The sequence below is a fragment of the Cetorhinus maximus genome, chromosome 21 (assembly GCF_964194155.1).
Source record: "Cetorhinus maximus chromosome 21, sCetMax3.hap1.1, whole genome shotgun sequence".
In the NCBI taxonomy this organism is placed as follows: domain Eukaryota; kingdom Metazoa; phylum Chordata; class Chondrichthyes; order Lamniformes; family Cetorhinidae; genus Cetorhinus; species Cetorhinus maximus.
The window spans coordinates 34,922,512-34,945,627 of NC_135899.1; the positions used below are offsets into that span (position 1 = coordinate 34,922,512).

The 23,116-nt window shown below is 47.1% G+C and overlaps 6 protein-coding genes and 1 pseudogene across 9 annotated transcripts in view; 2 read left to right on the forward strand and 5 right to left on the reverse strand.

The window, feature by feature from the left end:
• Positions 1-18,916, reverse strand: part of LOC144695162 (uncharacterized) — a 144,183-nt gene extending 125,267 nt beyond the window's left edge. The window contains exon 1 of the mRNA XM_078566055.1: positions 18,891-18,916. The gene's annotated coding sequence lies outside the window, so the exon portion shown is untranslated. The remainder of the gene's footprint in view (positions 1-18,890) is intronic.
• The window catches only part of LOC144695240 (uncharacterized), a 100,903-nt pseudogene extending 81,977 nt beyond the window's left edge, over positions 1-18,926 (reverse strand). Inside the window, exon 1 of the transcript XR_013579910.1 lies at positions 18,891-18,926. The product of XR_013579910.1 is annotated as an uncharacterized LOC144695240 (transcript). The remainder of the gene's footprint in view (positions 1-18,890) is intronic.
• The window catches only part of LOC144695220 (uncharacterized), a 29,364-nt gene extending 10,435 nt beyond the window's left edge, over positions 1-18,929 (reverse strand). The window contains exon 1 of the mRNA XM_078566114.1: positions 18,891-18,929. The gene's annotated coding sequence lies outside the window, so the exon portion shown is untranslated. The remainder of the gene's footprint in view (positions 1-18,890) is intronic.
• LOC144695216 (uncharacterized) overlaps positions 1-22,840 on the reverse strand; it is an 82,940-nt gene extending 60,100 nt beyond the window's left edge. For both annotated transcript variants that reach the window (XM_078566111.1, XM_078566110.1), the window contains exon 1: positions 22,787-22,840. The gene's annotated coding sequence lies outside the window, so the exon portion shown is untranslated. The remainder of the gene's footprint in view (positions 1-22,786) is intronic.
• LOC144695207 (uncharacterized) overlaps positions 1-23,116 on the forward strand; it is a 469,933-nt gene that overhangs the window by 206,968 nt on the left and 239,849 nt on the right. The gene's annotated exons all lie outside the window — the stretch shown is intronic.
• LOC144695266 (uncharacterized) overlaps positions 1-23,116 on the forward strand; it is a 290,534-nt gene that overhangs the window by 167,940 nt on the left and 99,478 nt on the right. The gene's annotated exons all lie outside the window — the stretch shown is intronic.
• On the reverse strand, positions 12,522-22,859 carry LOC144695244 (uncharacterized). 2 transcript variants are annotated; one of them, XM_078566139.1, is made up of 4 exons: positions 22,787-22,859; positions 19,921-20,044; positions 18,318-18,451; positions 12,522-16,473 (listed from the first exon to the last, which is right to left on the reverse strand). In XM_078566139.1, exon 4 carries the CDS (start codon positions 16,031-16,033, stop codon positions 15,056-15,058), a length of 978 nt encoding a protein of 325 aa, XP_078422265.1. In that variant the 5' UTR covers positions 16,034-16,473; positions 18,318-18,451; positions 19,921-20,044; positions 22,787-22,859; the 3' UTR covers positions 12,522-15,055. The 2 variants fall into 2 exon arrangements, with proteins under 2 accessions (XP_078422265.1, XP_078422266.1); XM_078566140.1 differs by lacking the exons at positions 18,318-18,451; positions 19,921-20,044; positions 22,787-22,859 and adding an exon at positions 17,818-17,906.

A 23,116-nucleotide genomic window follows, 5' to 3' on the forward strand; every position in this document is an offset into this window, starting at 1 on the left:
ATGTTTATGACAAGGCTTTCACCCACTCCTTCAATCTTCTGAAACACCAGCTAATCCACACTGGTGAGAAATCATTCAGGTATGAGGTGTGTGCAAGGGCATGAGAGTCCCTCAAAGAGTCTCAGTTAGGTTTGGAGCTGTACTCTGGACGAACAGGAATGGGTGACTCAATACTGATCAATGTATGAAAACAACAATTTTTATTAGACAACTATTAAATAATTATTAATGATTACTAGAAAATGAAATAAAGACAACTTTATTAAAAGAAAGAAACATTTTGTATAAATATCTTAAAAGAAAGGAAGAAAGACAACTTTACATACATACTATATTACAAATTTATACAAGTATAAACTATATTACAAATGTTAACTCCAAATTGGTCTGTTCACAACAGCACCCCACAATATGAAATTCCCCTTAGTTCATACCTCACCAAGTCTCCAAAGAAACTTGCATGGGTTGGACACTCCAGTCAGTCTCTACGTTGACAGCCCTTCCTGCCGTAATCTTATGTGGTTGACTACTCCACTCTGGTGGCAGACCTGAACGTTGGAGACTATGCCCCTTTAAGTCCAGTTCCTGGCTCCATTCCAACTTCCGAGGCTTCCATCCAGACTTCTTCAAAACAGGAATCTGGTAACCATGCGTCCTTATCAGATTCTTCTCACAGACACAGCGAGGCTTACAGACATCGCAATATTCAAGTTGTTTACCCATCTGCCATCAATCAGGTTATGCTATCCATCAATCAAACTCCATCTCCTGATTCCATACCATAGTTGACCACCCCATGTGCGAGGTTATCCACTGTCCTGACTTGTACTTCAAATAAGTAACTGTGCAGTAAGGAACTGAATACTGTTAAACAATAACAACTTTTATTTTAGCAAATCTAGCCAGAAGAGAAAACAGTAATTTCGACAAAATAACAGTTGGGAACATGGCTGAACTGACCAGTATGAAAACAAAGCTTTGTGCAAAACAAGTCCAGTTAATAATATCACTACTTATTACTATTGATTACCTGATTAATTAATTGCTTGACTTAATCAAAGCACAATCATACTTAGTTTTAAATCAAGGTCTACAAATTAACTTTTAAAAATTCAATACAGGTTTAATACAAGCTCTTGTAAAATCAAGAAAAAAGCAGAAATAAAATTCAAAAATATAAAATTGCAAAAGTTAGTGGTTGCAGGCCTCAGGCCTACACTACCTCTCCTCTTTCTCTCTTCTCCTCCTCCTCTCTATTTCTCCTTCTGCTGCTCTCCTACGATCTCTCCACTTTCAGTCTCATCCTCTGCTACCTCTCTCATCCTCTCTATTTCTCCCTCTTGGGGAATATAGAATTAGGGTGCAAGGTGTAAAATAAGGGCTCTCCCATTTCAGACTGAGATGAGGAGGGATTTCTTCTCTCAGAGGGTTGTTGGTCTTTGGAATTCTCTTCCCCGGAGAGCAGTGGAGGCTGGGTCATTGAATATATTCAAGGCTGAGTTAGACAGATTTTTGATCTACAAGGGAGTCAAGGCTTATTGTTGGGGCGGGGAATGGAGTTAAAGGCCACAATCAGATCAGCCATGATCTTCTTGAGTGGCACAGCAGGCTTGAGGGGCTGAGTGGCCTACTGCTGTTCCTATTTCTTATCTAACTCTCCTTTTCCTCTCCTCCTATCTCTACTCCACTTTTTCTCTCATATCCTCTCTGCTCCCCTCTCTCCTATCTCTCTCTCTCTCCTCCTTCAGCATTACAAAGATGAGAGGGATAGAGAGAAATTTCACCATTTTAAACTCTATCATAAATGAAACAACATTTGAGGTAATAATGTAATTATGACTATATTAAACTATTTTAACTATTTCTCCTGTTTATGTGACACAACTGAAATAAACTATTATCTGTGAGCCCGTAGTTTGCTGAAATAATTGCTGACCACAACATGTAGACTGGAGTCATGAAATATGACTGACTGTTGATGCCTGAACGCCCAAACACCCTGAGTGTAATTTGAAGAGCCGCCTCAAACAGGCGCAATCAGCAGAAACTCACCACTCTCATTATTCCCATCTGGGGCTGTGGTCATTTCTGTGGTTGGTTTGAGCTGTCTGTGTGATATTTAATAAACCAGGGTTAAAGATCATGAATTTTCAAATTACACTTGGCGTAACTTACATTTAAAATTCCTGATATGGTCAATTTCAGCTGGATTATGCTGATAAAACCAACACAAACTGGTGTAAACTTTTGGCAACAACCTGCACAACTATGATTGTTGCATATTTGCCAAGGTGTTTTACTAAAACAAACATTTTTAAAAATTGTGTGTGACCAATTGAAGCACTTTTATTTAAGGGTGGTACATTGTGATCTGATTGGCTTCATGATCAATGCAGTGTGTAAACATCTACAGGATAATTTCTTCACTCTTTTTACAACATGTTTGTGTTTTAACAAATGTGGGTGGGGTTTGTACAGGGAGTCCAGAGCCTGAGGAATTATTTGTGTGGCCCTGACAATAACTCAAATCAAGGTTCCTGGAATAATCCGTTTGGAGTTGGACTTGAACCCACAACACTGTTCTCTGAGTCAGAGGGTTGTGGGTTCAAGTCCCACTCCAGGACTTGAGCACAAAAAATCATGGCTGACACTCCAGTGCAGTACTGAGGGGTGGAAGAGATTACAGAGATAGGGAGGGGAGAGGCCATGGAGGGATTTGAAAACAAGCTCAAAAACCTCACTAAAACTAACACTGAGCTTTCCTGGGAAGAGTGGGTTATTCCTCGAGTTTTATTCCTGACAGACTGTTGGAACTTTGCCTAAACAATAGAACTTTCATGAGTGAATGAAAGCAGAATGGTTAATCAGCAGTACTGATTGAAGACAATCCCTTAAGATGTCCATTCCAACTGACACCAGGGACTTTACCACCTTTCACAGCTTCAGGAACCCAGAAAGACAACACTGACACCTGCAGCTCTAACTAGTCACCACTTTAAATCAAATCAAACTTTCAGGCTGCCAGTTTACAGGGGGAAAAGCATTCTGTACACAGCGTTGGAACTAACCCCATAGAAACTGAATCTAATATGACAGAAATATTATAAGTTATTGTCAGCCATGGCTTAGTTAGCACTCTAATCTCTGAGTCAGAAGGTTGTGGGTTCAAGTCTCACTCCAGAGACTTGAGCACTGAGGCTGACACTCCAGTGCAGTACTGAGGAAGTGCTGCACTGTCAGAGATACCATCTTTCAGATGAGTTAAACCAAGGCCCTGTCTGCCCTCTCAGCTGAATGTAAAAGATCCCATGACACTACATCATAGAAGAGCAGGGGAGTTATCCCAGATGTACTGGTCAATATGGACCTTGCAATCGATGTCGCAAAAACAGTTTATCTGGTCATTGTCATATTGCTGTTTGTGGAAATTTGCACTTCACAAAGCACTTAAATAGAGGGGAGGTGCTTTCAGATGCCCTGAAATTGTGAAAGTAGATTTATAATTGCAAGTCTTTCTTTCTTAGGGAAACATTATACTTCCTGTGGACTGGAAACTATAAACCCATTGATAAAGTATATCAGCCCACAGTGACATTGACCAATATATTGTATACAGGACTCTTACTGTAGGCTCCTAAGTGTTTCAGTAAATAGGAACACACCATGCTGACAAATCAAGTAGTTTAGGTTAAGTTTGCTTACATCAAAATTTTAGAAACATAGAAACTAGGAGCAGGAGTAGGCCAATTGGCCTTTCAAGCCTGCTCTGCCATTCAATATGACCATGGCTGATCCTCTATCTCAACGCCATATTCCCGCTTTCTCTCCATACCCCTTGATGCCCCTAATATCCAAAAATTTATCAATTTCTTTCTTGAATATACTCACTCACCCAGCCTCCACGTCATTCTGTGATAGAGAATTCCACAGGTTGACCACCCTCATCTCAGTCCTAAATGGCCTGCCCTGTGTCCTGAGATTGTGGCCCCTGGTTCTAGACTCCCCAACTAGGGGAACCATCTTCCCTGCATCTCGCCTGTCTAGCCCTGTTAAGAGTTTTATAAGTTTCAATCAGATCCCCTCTCATTCTTCGAACCAATCTCTCCTCATACAACATTCCCAGTATCAGCCTAGTGAATCTTTGCTGCACTCCCTCTATGGCAAATATATCCCTTCTTAGGTAGGGAGACCAAAACTGCACACAAAACTCCAGGTGTGGTCTCACCAAGGCCCTGCATAACTGCAATAAGATATCCCTACTTCTGAAGTCAACTCCTCTTCCAGTGAAGGCCAACATACCATTTGCCTTCCTAATTGCTTGCTGCACCTGCCTGTTTACTTTCATTGACTGGTGTACAAGGACACCTAGATCCCTTTGTACATCACGTTCCCCAATATATCACCATTTACCCAACCAAAACAACAAAGCATTTAAAAATGACTCAAGATCTTTCCTGGAACATGAAATGAATCTTGGAAAATGTAGGTCAGGCTTACAATGGGGGACCACATTTCAATTTTTTTCTCACTCAAGAGGCCAATGAGCAAATTTCAGTAAAATAAAGTTTGCCACGGCATTAAACATGAAGTTTTTTTAAAAAGCTGATGTACGAAAAGAAACAACTTGCTGAGAAAAACAAAATATGTCAAAACAATAAATTGATACTTTTAAAAGAATGAGTAATAAATAAAGAAGACCATTAGAGTGTGGAAGGGTGAGATGTGAGTGTCCAACTCACTCCCAGTCTCAGATGCTCACCCACTCACCCTATGTGAGAGAGTGGGAGAGTACGTGATGGTGTGTAGGTTAAGTTAGAGGAGTAGTGAACACCGGCAACTGTGATTGGAGGAGCAGTGAACACCGGCAACTGTGATTGTGAGAACCGAGACTGGGAGTGAGCCAGACGCACTCGTCCTTCTCTCACCCACATACATTCACTCACCCCTCTCTCACACACATACACACTCACCCCTCTCTCACACACATACACATTCACCCCTCTCTCACACACATATACACTCACCCCTCACTCACACACATACACATTCACCCCTCTCTCACACACATACACACTCACCCCTCTCTCACACACATACACACTCACCCCTCTCTCACACACATACACACTCACCCCTCTCTCACACACATATACACTCACCCCTCTCTCACACACACATACACTCACCCATCTCACACACATATACTCACCCCTCTCTCACACACATATACACTCACCCCTCTCTCACACACATATACACTCACCCCTCTCTCACCCACATACATTCACTAACCCCTCACTCTCACACATACACACTCTTCTCACACACATATACACTCACTCCTCTCTCACAAACATACACACTCACCCCTCTCTCACACACACACACACACACTCACCTCTCTCTCACACTCACACTCACCCCTCTCTCACACACATATACTCACCCCTCTCTCTCACACACACACACACACTCACCTCTCTCTCACACTCACACACACTCACCCCTCTCTCACACACATATACACTCACCCCTCTCTCACATACACTCACCCCTCTCTCACACACATATACACTCACCCCTCCTTCACATACTCACCCCTCTCTCACACACATATATACTCACCCCTCTCACACATATATACACTCACCCCTTCCTCACACACATATACACTCACCCCTCGCTCACACACATACACACTCACCCCTTATCTCTCCCACACACACACTCACCCAGCTCTCTCCCTCTCACGCACACATACACTCCCCTCTCCCTCTCCCACACACACCCCTCTCCCTCTCCCACACACACCCCTCTCCCTTTCTCACACACACACACACCCCTCTCCCTCTAACACACACACACATAATTCTCTCTCACGCAATTAATTAATGTGATAAGAATGGTCAGTCCTGTACTTGGATGGGTAATAACAGTAAACATTGGGTCAGTCAGCTCTCTGAATTGATATAGTTACAGGGGGAGGCAGTGGCATAATGGTATGGTCACTAACTCATATTCCAGAGACCCAGGGTAATGCTTTGGAGATCCGGTTTTGAATCCACCATGACAGTTGGTGAAATTTGAATCCAATAATAATCTGGGATTAAAAGTCTGAGGACGACCATGAAACCATTGCCAATTGTCGTAAAAACCCATCTGGTTCAATAATGTCCTTTAGGGAAGGAAATCTGCTGTCCTTACCTAGTCTGGCATACATGTGAGTCCAGACCCACCGCAGTGTGGTTGACTCTTAAATGCCCTGTGAACAGGGGCAATTAGGGATGGGCAATAAATGGTGGCCTGGCCAGCAATGCCCACATCGCATGAACGAATAAAAAAAAGTGATGTTAGTAATCCATATGGATGGCTTTTCAACACTCCAGTTTTGCTAAGTCAAATTGGATTTTAGTTGAAAATCCACTGACTGCATGATTCAAGGACATTGTGTGTAAATCACTCAAACTGACCCACCCTCCCTCACTCATCTACCCTCACATTGAATGGGCTGGTGGGGGTGCGAGGGGTGGGCAAGAGGGACCTGGAGCGAGGACTAGCGACACCAAAACACAGGTGCATGAAGAGGATCAGGGGAATGCAGCGGCATTCAGGGAAATATGGGGAGAGCTAGGTGAATGCGGGCGGGCGGGTGAGTGAGGAAGTGAGGCCCCGCATACTGCACAGTCTCTCTCTATCTCCATGTATTCACAGCTGCCGGTGTTCACTGCTCCTCCAATCACAGCTGCTGGTGTTCACTGCTCCTCCAATCACAGTTGCCGGTGTTCACTGCTCCTCCAATCACAGTTGCCGGTGTTCACTACTCCTCTAATCACAGCCTGTTTCTGTCCCATGCTTGCTGCTGTCAGGCTCAATAGTGAGCCCAACAGCAGCAAACACGGGAGAGGAACGGCCTGTGATTGGAGGAGCAGCCACCTGCAGAAATCTTCAATTTCACTGACCGGTCTTACTGGGAATTTTATCATAGTCTCCGGGGAACACCCAGAGGAGCTTCGGGGCTAGATGGAGGGGCTCCGGGGGCCACATAGAGGGGCTCCATAGGCCACATGGAGTGGCTTCAGAGGTCACATAGAGGGGCTTTGTGGGCCACAATCCAGCCTGTGGGCCATCGGTTGGACAAGCCTGCTTTAGGAGATCAGAGGAGTGGGTGAAAGCCTTGTCACAAACATCGCACCGGAAGAGTTTCTCCCCTTTGTGAATGCTCTGATGTCACAGAAGGGTCAAAGACATTAGGAAACCTCAGCACAGACCTTACACTTGAAGGGTTAATCCCCTGTGTGAATTCTCTGATGGCGCAGGAGATGCGCTGTGAGAATGATTTGTCACACACCTCACACATGAATGATTTCTCCCCTGTGTGGCTCCTCTGACGGAGCAAGAGGCTCGAGGACCTAGAGAATTATTTGTTGCACAACTCACACATGTAAATGGCTTCTCCCGTGTGAATCCTCTGACATTGCTGGAGATGCGATGGCTGTGAGAATGGTTTTTTGCACACCTCGCACCTGAATGGCTTCTCCCGTGTGGCTCCTCTAATGAAGCAGGAGGCTTGAAGACGTCGAGAATGACTTGTTGCACACCTCACACTTGAATGGTCCTTCCCCTGTGTGAATCCTCTGATGCTGCAGGAGACGTGATGACTGCGAGAATGATTTGTCGCACACCTCACACTTAAATGGCTTCTCCCCGGTGTGAATGAGCCAGTGATTCACCAGGCCAGATAATTGTGCAAAGCACTTTTACACACCTCACATTCAAACGGCTTGTCCAATGTGACTGCGTTGGTAATTCTTGAATGTCAATGGATGTCTGAAAACTTGATCACAAAACTCATACCTGAACGGTTGCTTTTCCATTAAGCTGTCGTGTTACTGGTGGGACAACAAATGCACCTTGCATGTTAGGGGATCTTATGAGCCTGTGGAGCCCTCATCACACTTGAACAGCCTCTCACTTGTGGTAATGAGTCAGTGGTTCATGAGGCTCGATGATTGATTGAAGGTCTCACCACACTTGGAGCCACTCACACTTCTTCCCAGCCTCACCCTGACCGATCACCCACAGCCGAACCTTCAGAAAGGTTGGTTCTGATGGAAGGTTCCACACTACAGACCAGTTTCAGATCTGATGATATGTCAAAGCTCCCTTGACCTGACCAATTTCCAAATGATGGTTTCACTGTCCAACCTTCTCTGTGTTGAGAAATGCCGTGAAGGGACGAGGTATCTTCCCACAGTTGTGCAGTTGTTCCATGGGTGATGTCAGGATCTATCTGCGGTGTCTATCCTCTCTATATTCTCTGGTGTAATACAGTGTAATCCTTCTGTAAAACAAGAAAAGGAAACATGATTTCCTCCAACTTCCTCTCCTCCTTTGCTGAAGGTGCTGACTCCTCAGTTAGAGACTGCTCCACAGTGCGTGTCAGTCTGCTATTCCCCTGTCTGGGGGGATCAGATGGAAATCCTTTCTTTTTCCTCACTTGACTGTCACACACCCTCTGTTTCCAGCAGGGACTGGATAGTGACCAGCAGCAGACAATGTGGCTACTTTCTTTCCTTCGCCCAACCCCCATATTCCCAGGCACCATGAGGGCAATGGAAAAGACAGTCGGGCGGAGTGTAAAACAGGCTATCAATTCACGTGCTGTGAAGACCAGTTTTACCCTTAGAGAATGTGTTTAATATAAAAAACACTCAGGACAAATGTTAATTCAATGGAAATTTGAAATTTCTGCACCTGTTTTCAAAAATTATTTGATGAAAACAGACTGGGCGGGAAGTGCTAGAAGCTGAGGAAAATATTGCTTCAGTGTAGCTGATTGAAGGGTTCTGGTTTATCCTGGGAAATTAGATACACTGCACTTGCTCAGACTGCACAACCCAAATTCAGCTATCAGCCACAGCATTGGGCAAAACTATCAAATCTGAGCCCAGGCTTTTGGGAAAGGAAGAGGCCTTCAGGTTAAATCTTTAAAGAAGATATTAAAAGACATTTCAATAAATGTGTCTCTGCACCTCCCAGATAATTACACCTCACCTTCTCATATTCAGTAATGACCCATCAACAAAACTCAGCCTGTAAATCAGAAGGGAAATGCTTCCAATAAACACACTCAATATTCAACACAAGCTCCAGTCAAACAGTTCAGCACAAAGCACCGAGTAGACAGCTCTCTCAGCTGGATCTTCTCACACAGCATAAGGGGCATTTCCACAACAAAAATAAAAATACCTGGATAAACTCAGCAGGTCTGTGGTTGCATGGGAAGGTGCAACACCTGCCCCTTTACTTCCCCCCTCCTCACCGTCCAAGGGCCCAAACACTCCTTTCAAGTGAAGCAGCATTTCACTTGCACTGCCCTCAATTTAGTCTACTGCATTCGCTGCTCCCAATGCGGTTTCCTTTACATTGGAGAGACCAAACGCAGACTGGGTGACCGCTTTGCGGAACACCTTCGGTCTGTCCACAAGCATGACCCAGACCTCCCTGTCGCTTGCCATTTCAACACTCCACCCTGCTCTCATGCCTACATGTCCGTCCTTGGCCTGCTGCAATATTCCAGTGAAGCTCAACGCAAACTGGATGAACAGCAGCTCATCTTCCGACTAGGCACTTTACAGCCTTCCGGACTGAATATTGAGTTCAACAATTTTAGATCATGAGCTCTCTCCTCCATCCCCACCCCCTTTCTGATCCCCCCTTTTTCCAATAATTTATATAAATTTTTCTTTTCCCACCTATTTCCATTATTTTTAAATATATTTCCATTCATTGTTTTATCTTTACCTTTTAGCCTATTTCGATCCCTTCCCCCCCACCCCACCCCCACTAGGGCTTTCTGTACCTTGCTCGTCCTGCTTTCTACCCTTAATTAGCACATTCCTTAGATAATATCACCACCTTCAACACCTCTTTGTCCTTTTGTCTATGATATCTTTTGGCAATCTCCACCTATCACTGGCCCTCTATCCAGCTCTACTGGTCCCACCCCCCCCCCCCACCCCCTTAAACCAGCTTATATTTCACCTCTTTTCTATTTTTCCTTAGATCTGTTGAAGAGTCATACGGACTCGAAACGTTAACTGTGTTCCTCTCCACAGATGCTGTCAGACTTGCTGAGTTTTTCCAGGTATTTTTATTTTGGATTTCCAGCATCTGCAGTTTTTTGCTTTTATCTTAGGGGCATTTCCACAGCTGATTCCCCGCAGGATAGTCAGGCTGCCTGAATATTAGTGTGGATATTATGTGATGTAATTATTATAAATTCTGTTCCTTCACTCACCATCTCCTCACTTGGTCTTCAGTCCCTACAGGAAGTGAAGCAGCTGTGGAAGAGGAAGAGGAGGGAATGGGCAAAGTGGGTGGGGCTCTCTGAATGACGTCTCTCACAGCCAATCCAAATATTTCTGGAGTAACATGAGTTTCCTGAAGCTTGGGAAACTGACCGGTGAAATGGAGGTGACTTTGAGCAGCAGATCAGGTGGGGATTTAAACTTGTCATTGTCCCATCTGAATAAAACCTCACTTATTGCAGCTGCTGTCTCAGTTCCCCCGGTAAATGTTTGACAGAGATTTCTAGTGTGGGAATAGCATTCTTCATCCTTGGAGGCTTTGAAAATAACATCAATGGAGGATGTGTAGCCTCCGATGTGTTTGTCAGCAGATCAGAAGAGGAAGACCCACAACATCCAAGGCAGCGATAATGTGCAGTGGTGGGATCAGCACATGTACAGGAGAAAGAGAGACACAGGAGGGAAGCACATAGGAGGGAGGGACATAGGAGAGAAGGACACAAGAGAGAGAAACAAACAGGAGAGAGGGAAACAGGAGAGAGGGAAACAAGAGAGAGGGAAACAAGAGAGAGGGAAACAGGAGAGAGGGAAACAGGAGAGAGGGAAACAGGAGAGGGGGAAACAGGAGAGAGGGAAACAAGAGAGAGGGAAACAGGAGAGAGGGAAACAGGAGAGAGGGAAACAGGAGAGAGGGAAACAGGAGAGAGGGACAAAGGAAACTGACCCAGTACTCGGGAAGTGACTCAGTGGTTCAGGGAGTTACTGTGACTCAGGAGTGAGGTGGGGCTCAATGTGTGAGTAGATGCCCTATAAGGTGATATCTGACAGCCCTGCCCTGTCCAGGGATCACCTCCTGTGGAGGTTCAACTCCCCTCAGCTTCAAGTTTCAGGCTCAACATTCACCTCATCCAGTTCCTCTCCCGGGATGTCCCAGTCCATTCACCCCTCCCAGGATATCCTAGTCAATTCACCTCTCCCGGGATGTCTCAGTCCATTCGTCATTCCTGCGATGCCCCAGTCCATTCACCTCTCACAGGATGACCAAGTCCATTCACCTCTCCCAGGATGACCAAGTCTATTCACCTCTCCTAGGATGACCAAGTCCATTCACCTCTCCTGGACTGTCCCAGTTTAGACCTTGTTTGACAGTGATATTAACAATAAAAACATAAAATGCTGGAAAAACTCAGCAGCTCTGGCAGCTTCTGTGGAGAGAGAAACAGAGTTAATGTTTCGTGTCCATATGACTCTTCTCCAGAACTAAAGAGGATTGGAAATATGGATTTTATAATGCTTAAGAGGGGGCGGAGCAAGGATAGGTAACAACTAAGGAGAGATTGCAAAGATGTCATGGACACAAGACAAAGGAATTGTTAATGGTGGTGGTAATGAGTAAAGAAGGTGCTGATAGTGGCATAAAGGTAAGATAGCAGAAGGTTGTTGTGAATATTCTCTCTCTCTGCGGAATACTGTGATCCACCCAGGTGTAGCCAGTACCTGAAATAGCTCCCAAATATCTGAAATAGCTGATTGGCTTCTCTCTGTGAGCTGCCTCAGAGAAACAGGCGTCAATAAACAACACCTCCTCCTCAGTGTGTGGTGCATGAAATGGTGGCATCAGCCACAGAAGGAAGGGATGGACCTTGTCCCTAATCAGCTGACCATCAGGTCACTCCCCTTCCCCGAATATGGGTCTGATGTCCAAGTTCCTGACAATGAAAGCATTGTGGGATGATCCAGTGTGAGTGGCATTCACATGGAGTATCCTTAGATGGACATTACACACTACATGGAGGAGGGGAATTTTTTTCTGGTTAGGTAGCTCTGTGAGTTTCCTCGGGTAACCTTCAATGCCACGTGAATGTTATCACTCACTCCCAGCACCTTGGGGAAACAGCTATTCTAATAATCTCCAATGACCTCTGCTGCTGCTCTCTGGGTGTTGTATGAAATTTAATGAAGTTATTTACTGCGGAGTCATTTACTCTCCTCCTATCATCTTCTCCTATTGCTCCTCTTTCCTCTTCCTCCTCTGTCTCCTCTTCCTATCTTTCCAATTTCACTGTTTTCCTGCCACCCACCCCCGTATCTCTCTTTCTCTACGTCTCTCCTCCCCTTCTCTCTCTCTTCTTCTCTTATCCTCTTTCCTCCTGTTCCTCTTTCTATCTCCCCTCCACCAGTATTATAAAGATGAGAGGGATAAAGAGAAAGTTCACCATTTTAAACTTTATCAAAAATGAAAAAACAAAGCAGACGCTCCATACAATATTATTGAGGTAATAATGTAATTCTAATTATCATCATCATTCTCTAAGAACATAGGACTTAGGATCAGGAGAAGGCCATTCAGCCCTGTAAGTCTGCTCTGCCATTCGATAAGATCATGACTGATCCGGTTATGGTCTCAACTCTGCTTGTATGTCTACCCCTCATAACTCTTGACTCCCTTCTCTACCAAAAATATGTCCGTGGGAACAGAAGACTTAGGTCTAAGTGCTTTCAGATGACGCGGATTTGTGAAAGTTGATCTACAAATGCAAGTCTTTCTTTCTGAGGGAAACATTGTGCTTCCTGTGAACTGGAAACTATAAACCCATTGAGGAGAAAGTATACCAGCCCACAGTGACATTGACCAATGTATTGTGTACAGGACTCTTACTGTAGGCTCCTGGGTGTTTCAGTGAATAGGAACACACCATGTTGACAAATCAGGTAGCTAGAGATAGGCTAAGAAAAGGAAATATTGAGTTATAATTCTATACAGAAGATCGATAAAACAGCAGACAAGCAACAACACCATATTTGGCTTACACCAAAATTTGAATCAACCAAATAACAAACCATTTGAAAATGACTCAAGATCTTTCCCAGAACATGAAATGAATCTTTGAGTGAACAAATCACACTGTTATTGCATTGAAGTATGATGAGCTGAGGGAGCTCAGGTCTGTAGAGACTCATCCCCGTTCCCTCACCATACTTAGGACAGTAGTCCTCCCAGCAGAGTACAAACATTACCCATGGTATTAGTCAAACATCCGTCACCTGAAGAGGATCTGTCTATAATTCACATCACCAACTAAAGCAGGGTCCGATTCTACCCCATACCCACTCCTGAGAGCTGGCTCACTTTACTAACACACACACATCAGGGGAAACTCTCTCAGAATGCTACAGACAAAAGTTTCTTTAATATAATGTGCTTTAGTCTGGCTCCCAATTCCGGATCATCAGAAATGACATTGAACTTCAGTGGCAGAGAATGGAGCTCATTTCTGTCATACAAACAGATGCAGATTGAAGAGATCGACAGTGGTTTGCAAATCTGTTGCAGAGTGGACAATGACACTGCAGTCACCTGCAAACTGTAGATCATGTGTATCAATGGTGGTCAGTTTAGTTTTGGCACGGAGGTGACCGAGGTAAATGAGTTTCCCATTGAGATGGTATTTAATACTGACACCAGAGGGCAGTTGATCTTTGAGGAGGTGAATAGTCACTGTCAGGTCAATTGTAAATAGAATGGGGGCTATCACACAGCCTTGCTTGACACCAGTCTGGATTTTGAAGGCTTCTGTTCCAGATCTCCCACTCAAGACAGCTGCAGTCTATTATTATGAAGCAATTGCAAGATTGTGATGAAGTTTCTTAGACATCCAATCGTTGGAGCACAAAGCAGAGATGATAGAAATATAGAAATGGTAGATGAGAAGCTGAAGCCTTTCTAACCACTGAGTATCTGATTGTCTTCTTGGTCAGAAGGAAAGTCAGTGAGTGACTTGTACCTGACGCTGCACTGAATGGATGCTGAGTTTATACAGGAGCTTCTATACATTTTATTGTCTTCTTTTGGTGATCTGGTCAAAGGTTAAATTGGCCTTCTTGAAATGATTGGACTGATTATGGGAGAGGTTTGATGTAGACACTGCTGAGACAGACGGTACTTTGGAACAACAGCACTGGAGGGTAAACAGCAGACAATTCTCAGTGTAATGGAAGCAGGTGACCCGGCTTCAAGTCCATATGGAGACATCGGTGTATAGCAAGAGAGCAGTAAGTGAAACAATCCTGGCACATGTCACACTGGGTTTGTCTCTTTGTGTGCGTTCATTGATGTTCCAGGAGGTCTGATAACTGTGTGAAGACTTTATCACAGAACTCACACCAGTAGAGTTTCTTCCCCATGTGTGTGTGTGTGTGTGTGTTGATGGACCAGGAGATACGCTGACTGTGTGAAAGCCTTGTCACATGCCTCACACCTGAATAGTTTCTCTTCTGTGTGAACCCACTGATGCTTCAGGAAGTTCAGGAGGAGAATTTCATCTTAAGTTCATACTTGAAGAGTCACTCCCATGTGTGGATGCTCTGATGGACTAAGAGGTCCGATGAGTTTGTCAAAACTTTGTCACATACCTAACACTTCAATGGTTTCTCCCCAGCATGAATGCGCCAGTGACACGTCAGGCACTATGATTGTGCGAGGTCCTCATTAAATGCCTGACACTTGTACAGCTGATCTCCATTGTATGGCTACCTGTAAGTCCATTGTGAATGCGAAAGTGTTACATGAATGTCACTCACAGTGTGAAAGTTCAGTCATGCAGCTCACAGTTCAATGGTTTCTCCCCTGTGTGAATTGTCTGATGTATGAGGAAGGATGTTGACCTTGTGATGGGTTTGTCCCACATTTCACACATTAACATTGTTTCCTTAATGTGGACGCATCAGGGTTTCATGAGCATTGTTTACTGTGTGAAGGCTCGGTCACACACCTCATGTTTGAATGACTGCACCACTGCGTGGATTCGACGGTGATTTAACAAGCCTGATAACTGTGCATAGCCCTCATTACACACCTCACATTTGAATGGTTTCTCCCCAGTGTGAATGCGTTGGTGCACACGGAAGTTTGATGAGTCTGAGAATGATTTGTCGCACACCTCACACTTGAATGGCTTCTCCCCAGTGTGGATGCGTTGGTGTACACGGAGGTTCGATGAGTCTGAGAATGATTTGTTGCAGACCTCACACTTGAACGGCTTCTCCCCAGTGTGAATACGTTGGTGTTGCAAAAGCATCGATGACCGTGTGAAGGCTCGGTCACACATCTCACACTTGAAGGGTTTCTCTCCTGTGTGAATCCACTGGTGCGTCAGGAGATCAGAGGATTGGGTGAAACCCATCTCACAAACATCACATCTGAAAGGTTTCTCTCCTGTGTGAAACCTCTGGTGTATCAGGAGATTCGTAGATGTCGCAAAAGCTTTATTGCAAATCCAACACTTGAAGTGTTTCTCCCCTGTGTGGATTGTCTGATGGACCTGGAGGCTCGACAACAGTCTGAATGATTTGTCACACACCTCACATTGGAACGGCTTCTCCCCTGTGTGAATGCGTTTGTGTCCACGAAGATTTGTTAAATGAGAGAATGATTTGTCACACACCTCGCAGGTAAATGGTTTCTCCCCTGTGTGAATGCGTTGGTGTGCACGGAGGTTTGATGACTGTGAGAATGATTTCTTGCACACATCACAAACAAATGGTTTCTCCCCTGTGTGAATGCGTCGATGTGCACGGAGATTTGTTAAATGTGAGAAGGATTTGTTACACACCTCACATGTGAATGGCTTCTCCCCGGTGTGAATGCGATGGTGTTGCAATAGTGTGGATGACTGTGTGAAAGCTAGATCACACACCTCACACTTGAATGGTTTGTTTGCCATTAAGCTGTGGCAGTGTTTTAGGAGATCTTATGAGTCTGTGGAGCGCTCCTCACACTTGAACAGCCTCTCACCTGTAGGAATGAGTCAGAGGTTCATGAGGCTTGATGAATGATTGGAGCCCTCACCACAGTTGGAGTCACTCACACTTCTTCCCAGCCTCACCCTGACAGAGCACCCACAGCCAAACCTTCGGAAAGGTTGGTTCTGATGAAAGGTTCCACACTACTGACCAGTTTCAGATCTGATGATATGTCAAAACTCCCATGACCCGACCGATTTCCAGATGATGGTTTCACTGCCCAACCATCTCTGTGTTGAGCAATGCCGTGAAGGGACTGGATGACTTCCCACAGTTGTGCAGTTGTTCCTTGGGTGATGGACAGGATCTATCTGTGTGTCTATCCTCTCTGTATTCTCTGGTGTAGTAGGGTGCAATCCTTCTGTAAAACAGGAAAAGGAAACATTATTTCCTCCATCTCCCTCTCTTCCTTTGCTGAAGGGGCTGACTCCTCAGTTAGAGACTGTTCCACAGTGAGTGCCAGTCTGCTATACCCCTGTGTGGGGGACCAGATACAAGTCCTTTCTTTTTCCTCGCTTGACTGTCACACACTCTGTTTCCAGCAGGGACATTGGATAGTGACCAGGAGCAGACAACAAGGCTACTTTCTTTCCTCCACCCAGCCCCCATCTTCCCAGGCACCATGAAGGCAATGGAAAAGACAGTCAGGTAGAGTGTAAAACGGGCTATCAATTCACTATAAGCTTGAGTCATGCTGTTGAAGAGCAGTTTTACAGTGTGTGTTTAATATACAAAAAAAACTCAGGATAAATGTTAACTTTGAAATTTCTCCTCTTGTTAACCAAAATTATTTGAAGAAAACAGACTGGGCAGGAAGTGCTAGAAGCTAAGGAAAATATTGCTTCAGTGTCGCTGATTGAAGGGTTCTGGTTTATCCTGGGAAATTAGATACACTGCAATCGCTCAGACTGCACATTCCAAATTCAGCTGTCAGCCACAGCACTGGTCAAAACTATCAAATCAAACCCAGGCTTTTGGGAAAGGCCGAGGCCTTCAGGTAAAATCTTTAAAGAAGGCATTAAAAAACATTTCAACAAATGTGTCTCCAGGTACAGCAGCCAAATTGCTATGGTGCTGGATTAACAATCCAGAGATTGAGAGTTAAAATCCAACCACGAAAAGTTATATACATAGAATTACAGTTCAGAAACAGGCCATTCGGCCCAGTTGGTCCAGGCTGGTGTTTATGCTTCACATAAGTCTCCTCTCATCCCTCTTCATCTCATCCTAAAGCATATCCTTCTGTTCATTTCTTCATCATGCGCTTATCTAGTTTTCCCTTAAAGGTATCTATGCTATTCACTTCAACCATGCCATGTTGTGAAACTGAATTTGATAAACTTTGGAATTTGTGCAATAGAATCAAAAGAAACATATGAAAACTTAAAGGGGTTGTCTTAAAAACACAAACATTGTCCTTCAGGGAAGGGAACCTGCTACAACTGCCTGGTCTGGTCTGCACACAACATGGTTGACTTTGAACTGCCCTCTGAAGTAGCCTAGCAAACAATGATAAACATTCACCACAAAGTCCAATAATGAGGAAAGTCAGATAGATCTGGACAATCCTGGAATTTTGTCAGAATAAGATTAAGGTGATCTCAGCCCAATGAAATCTGTAAAGTCTCTCTTACTCAGGTCTGAGGACAAATACCCAAGTGAGGAGAGCTGCCCCACAGACTGGTCAAGTAGCAGTGATACTCACTGAATCGTATCAATCTGGAAACATCCCAGACTCCTCCGTCACCATCCCTGGGTATCTCCCATCCCACTGGTAGGTGGGGAAGTCTCCATGGAGTCTCATGGCTTCAGGTCAAACAAGTTCAAGGAAAACTACCTCTCCCCTCCCAACTGATGAATGAGTACTTCACCATGTTAATCATCACTTGGGAAGTAGACTAAGGACAGATCCCAAAACCGGGTATTCATGAGGTGCAGTGAGCCATGAGCAGCAGCAGGATTGTATTCCACCACAATATCACAGCCCGGCACAGCTCTCATTCCATGCTTATCATCAAACAAGTCAGGAGCAGCACTGGGTATAGTTTAGAGTCCAGGTTTGAACCTACTGAAGGTTAACGCAAAAGCAAATCCTTTAACTGTAACCTCTCGTTGTCGACAGTTCTGACAATGGAAACAGTTTCTCTTTATTTACTCTGTCTAAACCCTTCATGATTTTAAAATTTCTAACAAATCCCCTCTTACCCTTTTCTGCTCTAAGGGAAACAATCCCAGCTTCTCCAATCTATCCACGTAACTGTAATCCCTCAATCCTGGAACCATTCTAGCAAATCTCTTTTGTACCATCTCCATAATTCAGAGATAGGGCGGTGGGAGTTCTTGGAGGGATTTGAAAAGACAGAAAACATCCAGATCCCAACACACAGACAGAACTGACCATTCACAGTCCACAGGATAATAACCAGTTCCCAAAAGATACAGAACTCAACAATAGGAAATCAGTAAGAATCCTCAGACACTCTGCACCTCCCAGATAATTACACCTCACCTTCTCATATTCAGTGAAGACTCATCCACAAAACTCAGCCTGTAAATCAGAAGGGAAATGCTTCCAATAAACACACTCAATATCCAACACACAGCTCCAGGCAAACAGTTCAGCACAAAGCACCGAGTAAACAGCTCTCTCAGCTGGATCTTCTCACACAGCATAAGGGGCATTTCCACACCTGATTCCCCACAGGATAGTCAGGCTGCCTGAAGATTAGTGTGGATATTATGTGATGTAATTATTATAAATTCTGTTCTTTCACTCACCATCTCCTCACTTGGTTTTCAGTCCCTACAGGAAGTGAAGCAGGAAGAGGAAGAGGAGAGAATGGGCAGAGTGGGTGGGCTCTCTGATTGACGTCTCTCACAGCCAATCCAAATATTTCTGGAGTAACCTGAGTTTCCTGAAGCTTGGGAAACTGACCAGTGAAACGGAGGTGACTTTGAGCAGCATATCAGGTGGGGATTTAAACTTGTTATTGTCCCATCTGAATAAAACCTCACTTATTGCAGCTGCTGTCTCAGTTCCCCTGGTAAATGTTTGACAGAGATTTCTAGTGTGGGAATAGCATTCTTCACCCTCAAAGGCTTTCAAACTGACAACATCAGTGTGGGATGTGTAGCCTTGGACGTGTTTGACAGCAGATCTGAAGAGGAAGACCCACAGCATCCAAGGTAGTGATGATGCGCAGTGGTGGGATCAGCACCTACACAGGAGCGAGGGAGACAGGAGAGAGAGAGGCACAGGAGAGAGGGACACAAGAGAGGGGGCTTGGGAAGGAGGGACAGAGAATAGAGATTTGGAGAGCAGATTGAGCCAGTGCTTGGAGAGTGATTCTGGGAATCAAGGAGTGCCTCTCTGGTTTAGAATTGACTCTGTGCTCAGAGAGTGACTCTATGCTCAGGGTGTAACCTGTGCTTTGGGAGTGACTGTAACTTGGAGATTGACTCCAGGATTACCAACACTGGGAAAATAAGGGACTTGCAGAACATAGGACTCGTGGAGGGTGGATCGCTACTGGAGTGATAAAAGGAAGAGCCACTCAAAATCCAAACTAGTCTCTGATGAAAGGTCATCTTGAGCTGAAATGTTAACTGCTTCTCTGCACAGATGCTGCCTGACCTGCTGAATATTTACAGCATTTTTAGTTTTGATTCTACTTTTTAAAACACAGAAACAGACCATTCGGCCCGACTGCTTTCTACCGATGCTTATTGTCCACGTGAGCTTTCTCCCTACATATTTTAACTCACCCTATCAGCAGATCCTTGTACTCCTTTCTCCCTCATTTCTTACCTGGCTTCGCATCAAATTCATTGAAACAATTTGCCTCAACCATTCCCTGTGGTGGCAAGTTCCACATTCTAACCCAGTTGGAATCATCTATTTGTGATTGGGGTCCATTTTTCAATGAATAGAACTGAAAAGCAAAGAAGTTATGTTGAACTTGTATAGACCCTTGGCTAGACCACATGTGGAGAGGTGTCCACAGCTCTGATCTCCAGATTGATAAAGGACATAAAGGAACTGGAAAAGGTGCAAAAACATTTATAGGAATGACATTGAGAATTGAGAGATTGTAACTGTCAAGAAAGACTGAACAGGCTGACACTCATTTCCCTTGAAAAGAGAAGGCTGAGGGGTGACAAAGAGAAATTATAGCACATGTTCCCACTTGTGTGGGGAGTCCAAAACCAGGGGTCAGAAAAAAGATGATCAATAATAAATCCAATGAGGAATTCAGGAGAAACTTCATCACCAAGAGAATGATTAGAACGTAACCCAGTCGGAGCTATCCGTTTGCAATTTAAATCACATTTTCAAATGGTTCCCAGTGCAGGGCAATTACCCATAAGAAAATATTGGAAGAATTAAAACCACTTCAAACTTCTAGGTAACTATTCTACAGACCGAGACTGATCCCCATTCTCCCATTGCTGACTCTCCCAACACCCCCGAACGCCCAAGGGATGCTCCCCCCGCCCCGCATGCATCAGACTACTTCCACCCCCTGGGCAGCTCTTCCACCCCCCTGCTCCCCTCCAGGCGACTCTCCCCCCCCCAGGCGACTCTTCCCTCCTTCCCTCCAGGCGACTCTCCCCATCTCCCCTCCAGGCGACTCTCCCCTCCTCCCCCGCAGGCGACTCTCCCCATCTCCCCTCCAGGCGACTCTCCCCTCCTCCCCCGCAGGCGACTCTCCCCCCTCTCCCCCGCAGGTGACTCTCCCCCCCCCAGGCGACTCTTCCCCCTCCCCCCAAGCGACTCTCCACCCCCAGGCGACTCTCCCCTCCAGGCGACTCTTCCCCCCCTCCTCCCCTCCAGGCGACTCTTCCCCCCTCCAGGCGACTCTTCCCCCCTCCTCCCCTCCAGGCGACTCTTCCCCCCCCTCCTCCCCCAAAGAGACTCTCTCCCCCCTCCCCCCCCAGGCGACCCTCCCCCCAGGCGACTCTCCCTTCCCCCCCCTCCTCCCCCCCTCCTCCCTCCCCTCCTCCCTCCCCCCCCTCCCTCCCCTCCCCTCTCCCCCCTCCTCCTCCCTCCTCCCCCCAAGCGACTCTCCCCCATCCCCCTCCCCCCACCAAGCGACTCTCCCCCCTCCGTCCCTCCCCTCCCCCCCCCGTGCCCCCTCCCCTCCCCCCTCTCCTCCCTCCCCCTCCCGACTCTCCCCTCCCCGACTCTCCCCCCTCCTCTCCCTCCCCTCCCCCCTCCTCTCCCTCCCTCCCTCACTCTCCCCCCTCCCTCCCTCACCCCCCCTCCCTCCCTCACTCTCCCCCCTCCCTCACTCTCCCCCTCCCCCTCCCCCCTCACTCTCCCCCCTCCCGTCCCCCTACTCTCCCCCCTCCCCTCCCCCCCTCACTCTCCCCATCCCCCCTACTCTCCCCCCTCCCCTCCCCCTCCCCTACTCTCCTCCCTCCCCTCCCCTACTCTCCTCCCTCCCCTCCCCTACTCTCCTCCCTCCCCTCCCCTACTCTCCTCCCTCCCCTCCCCTACTCTCCTCCCTCCCCTCCCCTACTCTCCTCCATCCCCCTCCCTCCCCCCACCGCGACTCTCCCCCCTCCCTCCCCCGCGACTCTCCCCCTCCCTCCCCGCGACTCTCCCCCCTCCCTCCCACCCCGCGACTATCCCCCCTCCCTCCCACCCCGTGACTATCCCCCCTCCCTCCCACCCCACGACTCTCCCCCCTCCCTCCCCGCGACTCTCCCCCCTCCCTCCCCGCGACTCTCCCCCCTCCCTCCCACCCCGCGACTCTCCCCCCTCCCTCCCACCCCGCGACTCTCCCACCTCCCTCCCACCCCGCGACTCTCCCACCTCCCTCCCACCCCGCGACTCTCCCCCCTCCCTCCCACCCCGCGACTCTCCCCCCTCCCTCCCACCCCGCGACTCTCCCCCCTCCCTCCCACCCCGCGACTCTCCCCCCTCCCTCCCACCCCGCGACTCTCCCCCTCCTCCCACCCCGCGACTCTCCCTCCTCCCTCCCCCCGCGACTCTCCCCCCCGCGACTCTCCCCCCCCTCCCTCCCCCCGCGACTCTCCCCCCCCGCGACTCTCCCTCCTCCCTCCCACCCCGCGACTCTCCCCCCCCCTCCCCAGGTGACTCTCTCCCCCCCCCTCCCCCCAGGTGACTCTTCCTCCCACCCCTCCCATGGGGATTCTTCCCCCTGACCTGCGCCTCCCACAGGGACTTATTCCACTGCCCCACACCCACCTCACAGGAACAGGCCAGGCCAGGCCCCAGGCCAGGTCCAACTGTTGACCTTTCCCCCAACAGCCGCCAGGCCCAACTGTCACCCCGACTCTCACAAGGCCTGACCCACTCCTTCCCCCTGCCCAGGCCTGACCTGCAACCTAACCCTGACACTCAGCCCCGCCCCCGTCTCAAGGCAAGGACCTGCACCCTGACCCGACACCACACCCAAAGCCCGAAAGTCAGAAGGTCGGGCAAGATAGGATCACCTGAATTTTGGGGTAAGAACTTGCAGCAGAGTGGCAATCCGACTCAATTGCCACTTTAGCAGAAGTAATGCCCAATGATTGATAAATCTGTAGTTCTGCCCTTGGAGAATTTGTGACAAGCCCTTCAGCACCAGTAAGGGAGATGGATTCAAAACTGGGAGAGTCAAACTTTTATACTTTTACTCCACAGTCTGGAGAAAACAGTCTCTCACCAGTCACAGAAAACCAATGTAGTCCCATGTTATCCATTTAACCAAGTTGATGGGTGTCTGGGATGGGGAGGGGAAGGTGAGACGGATGAGTGGCGATGGATGGGGGAGTGAAGGATGGGGGTTAAACGGCTGCGGACCTGGTCCCCGCCGCCAGGGGCTGGGATTTACAGGTGCGCACCTCCAAGTCCAGCCCCGCCCACGTGACAGCCGCCCGGTCTCGCGCTTTCTCAGATTCGAACTCCCGAACGCAGGGCGCCAACCGCTGCTGCGCGCGTCAGAACTACAACTCCCATCAGACATCGCAAGCTGTGTCGGGCCCATCCCGGGTTT

What these genes read in the sequence shown, in the direction of transcription:
- LOC144695244 (XM_078566139.1), bottom strand. Translation starts at nt 16,033, where the DNA reads ATGGCAAACAAACCATTCAAGTGTGAGGTGTGTGATCTAGCTTTCACA.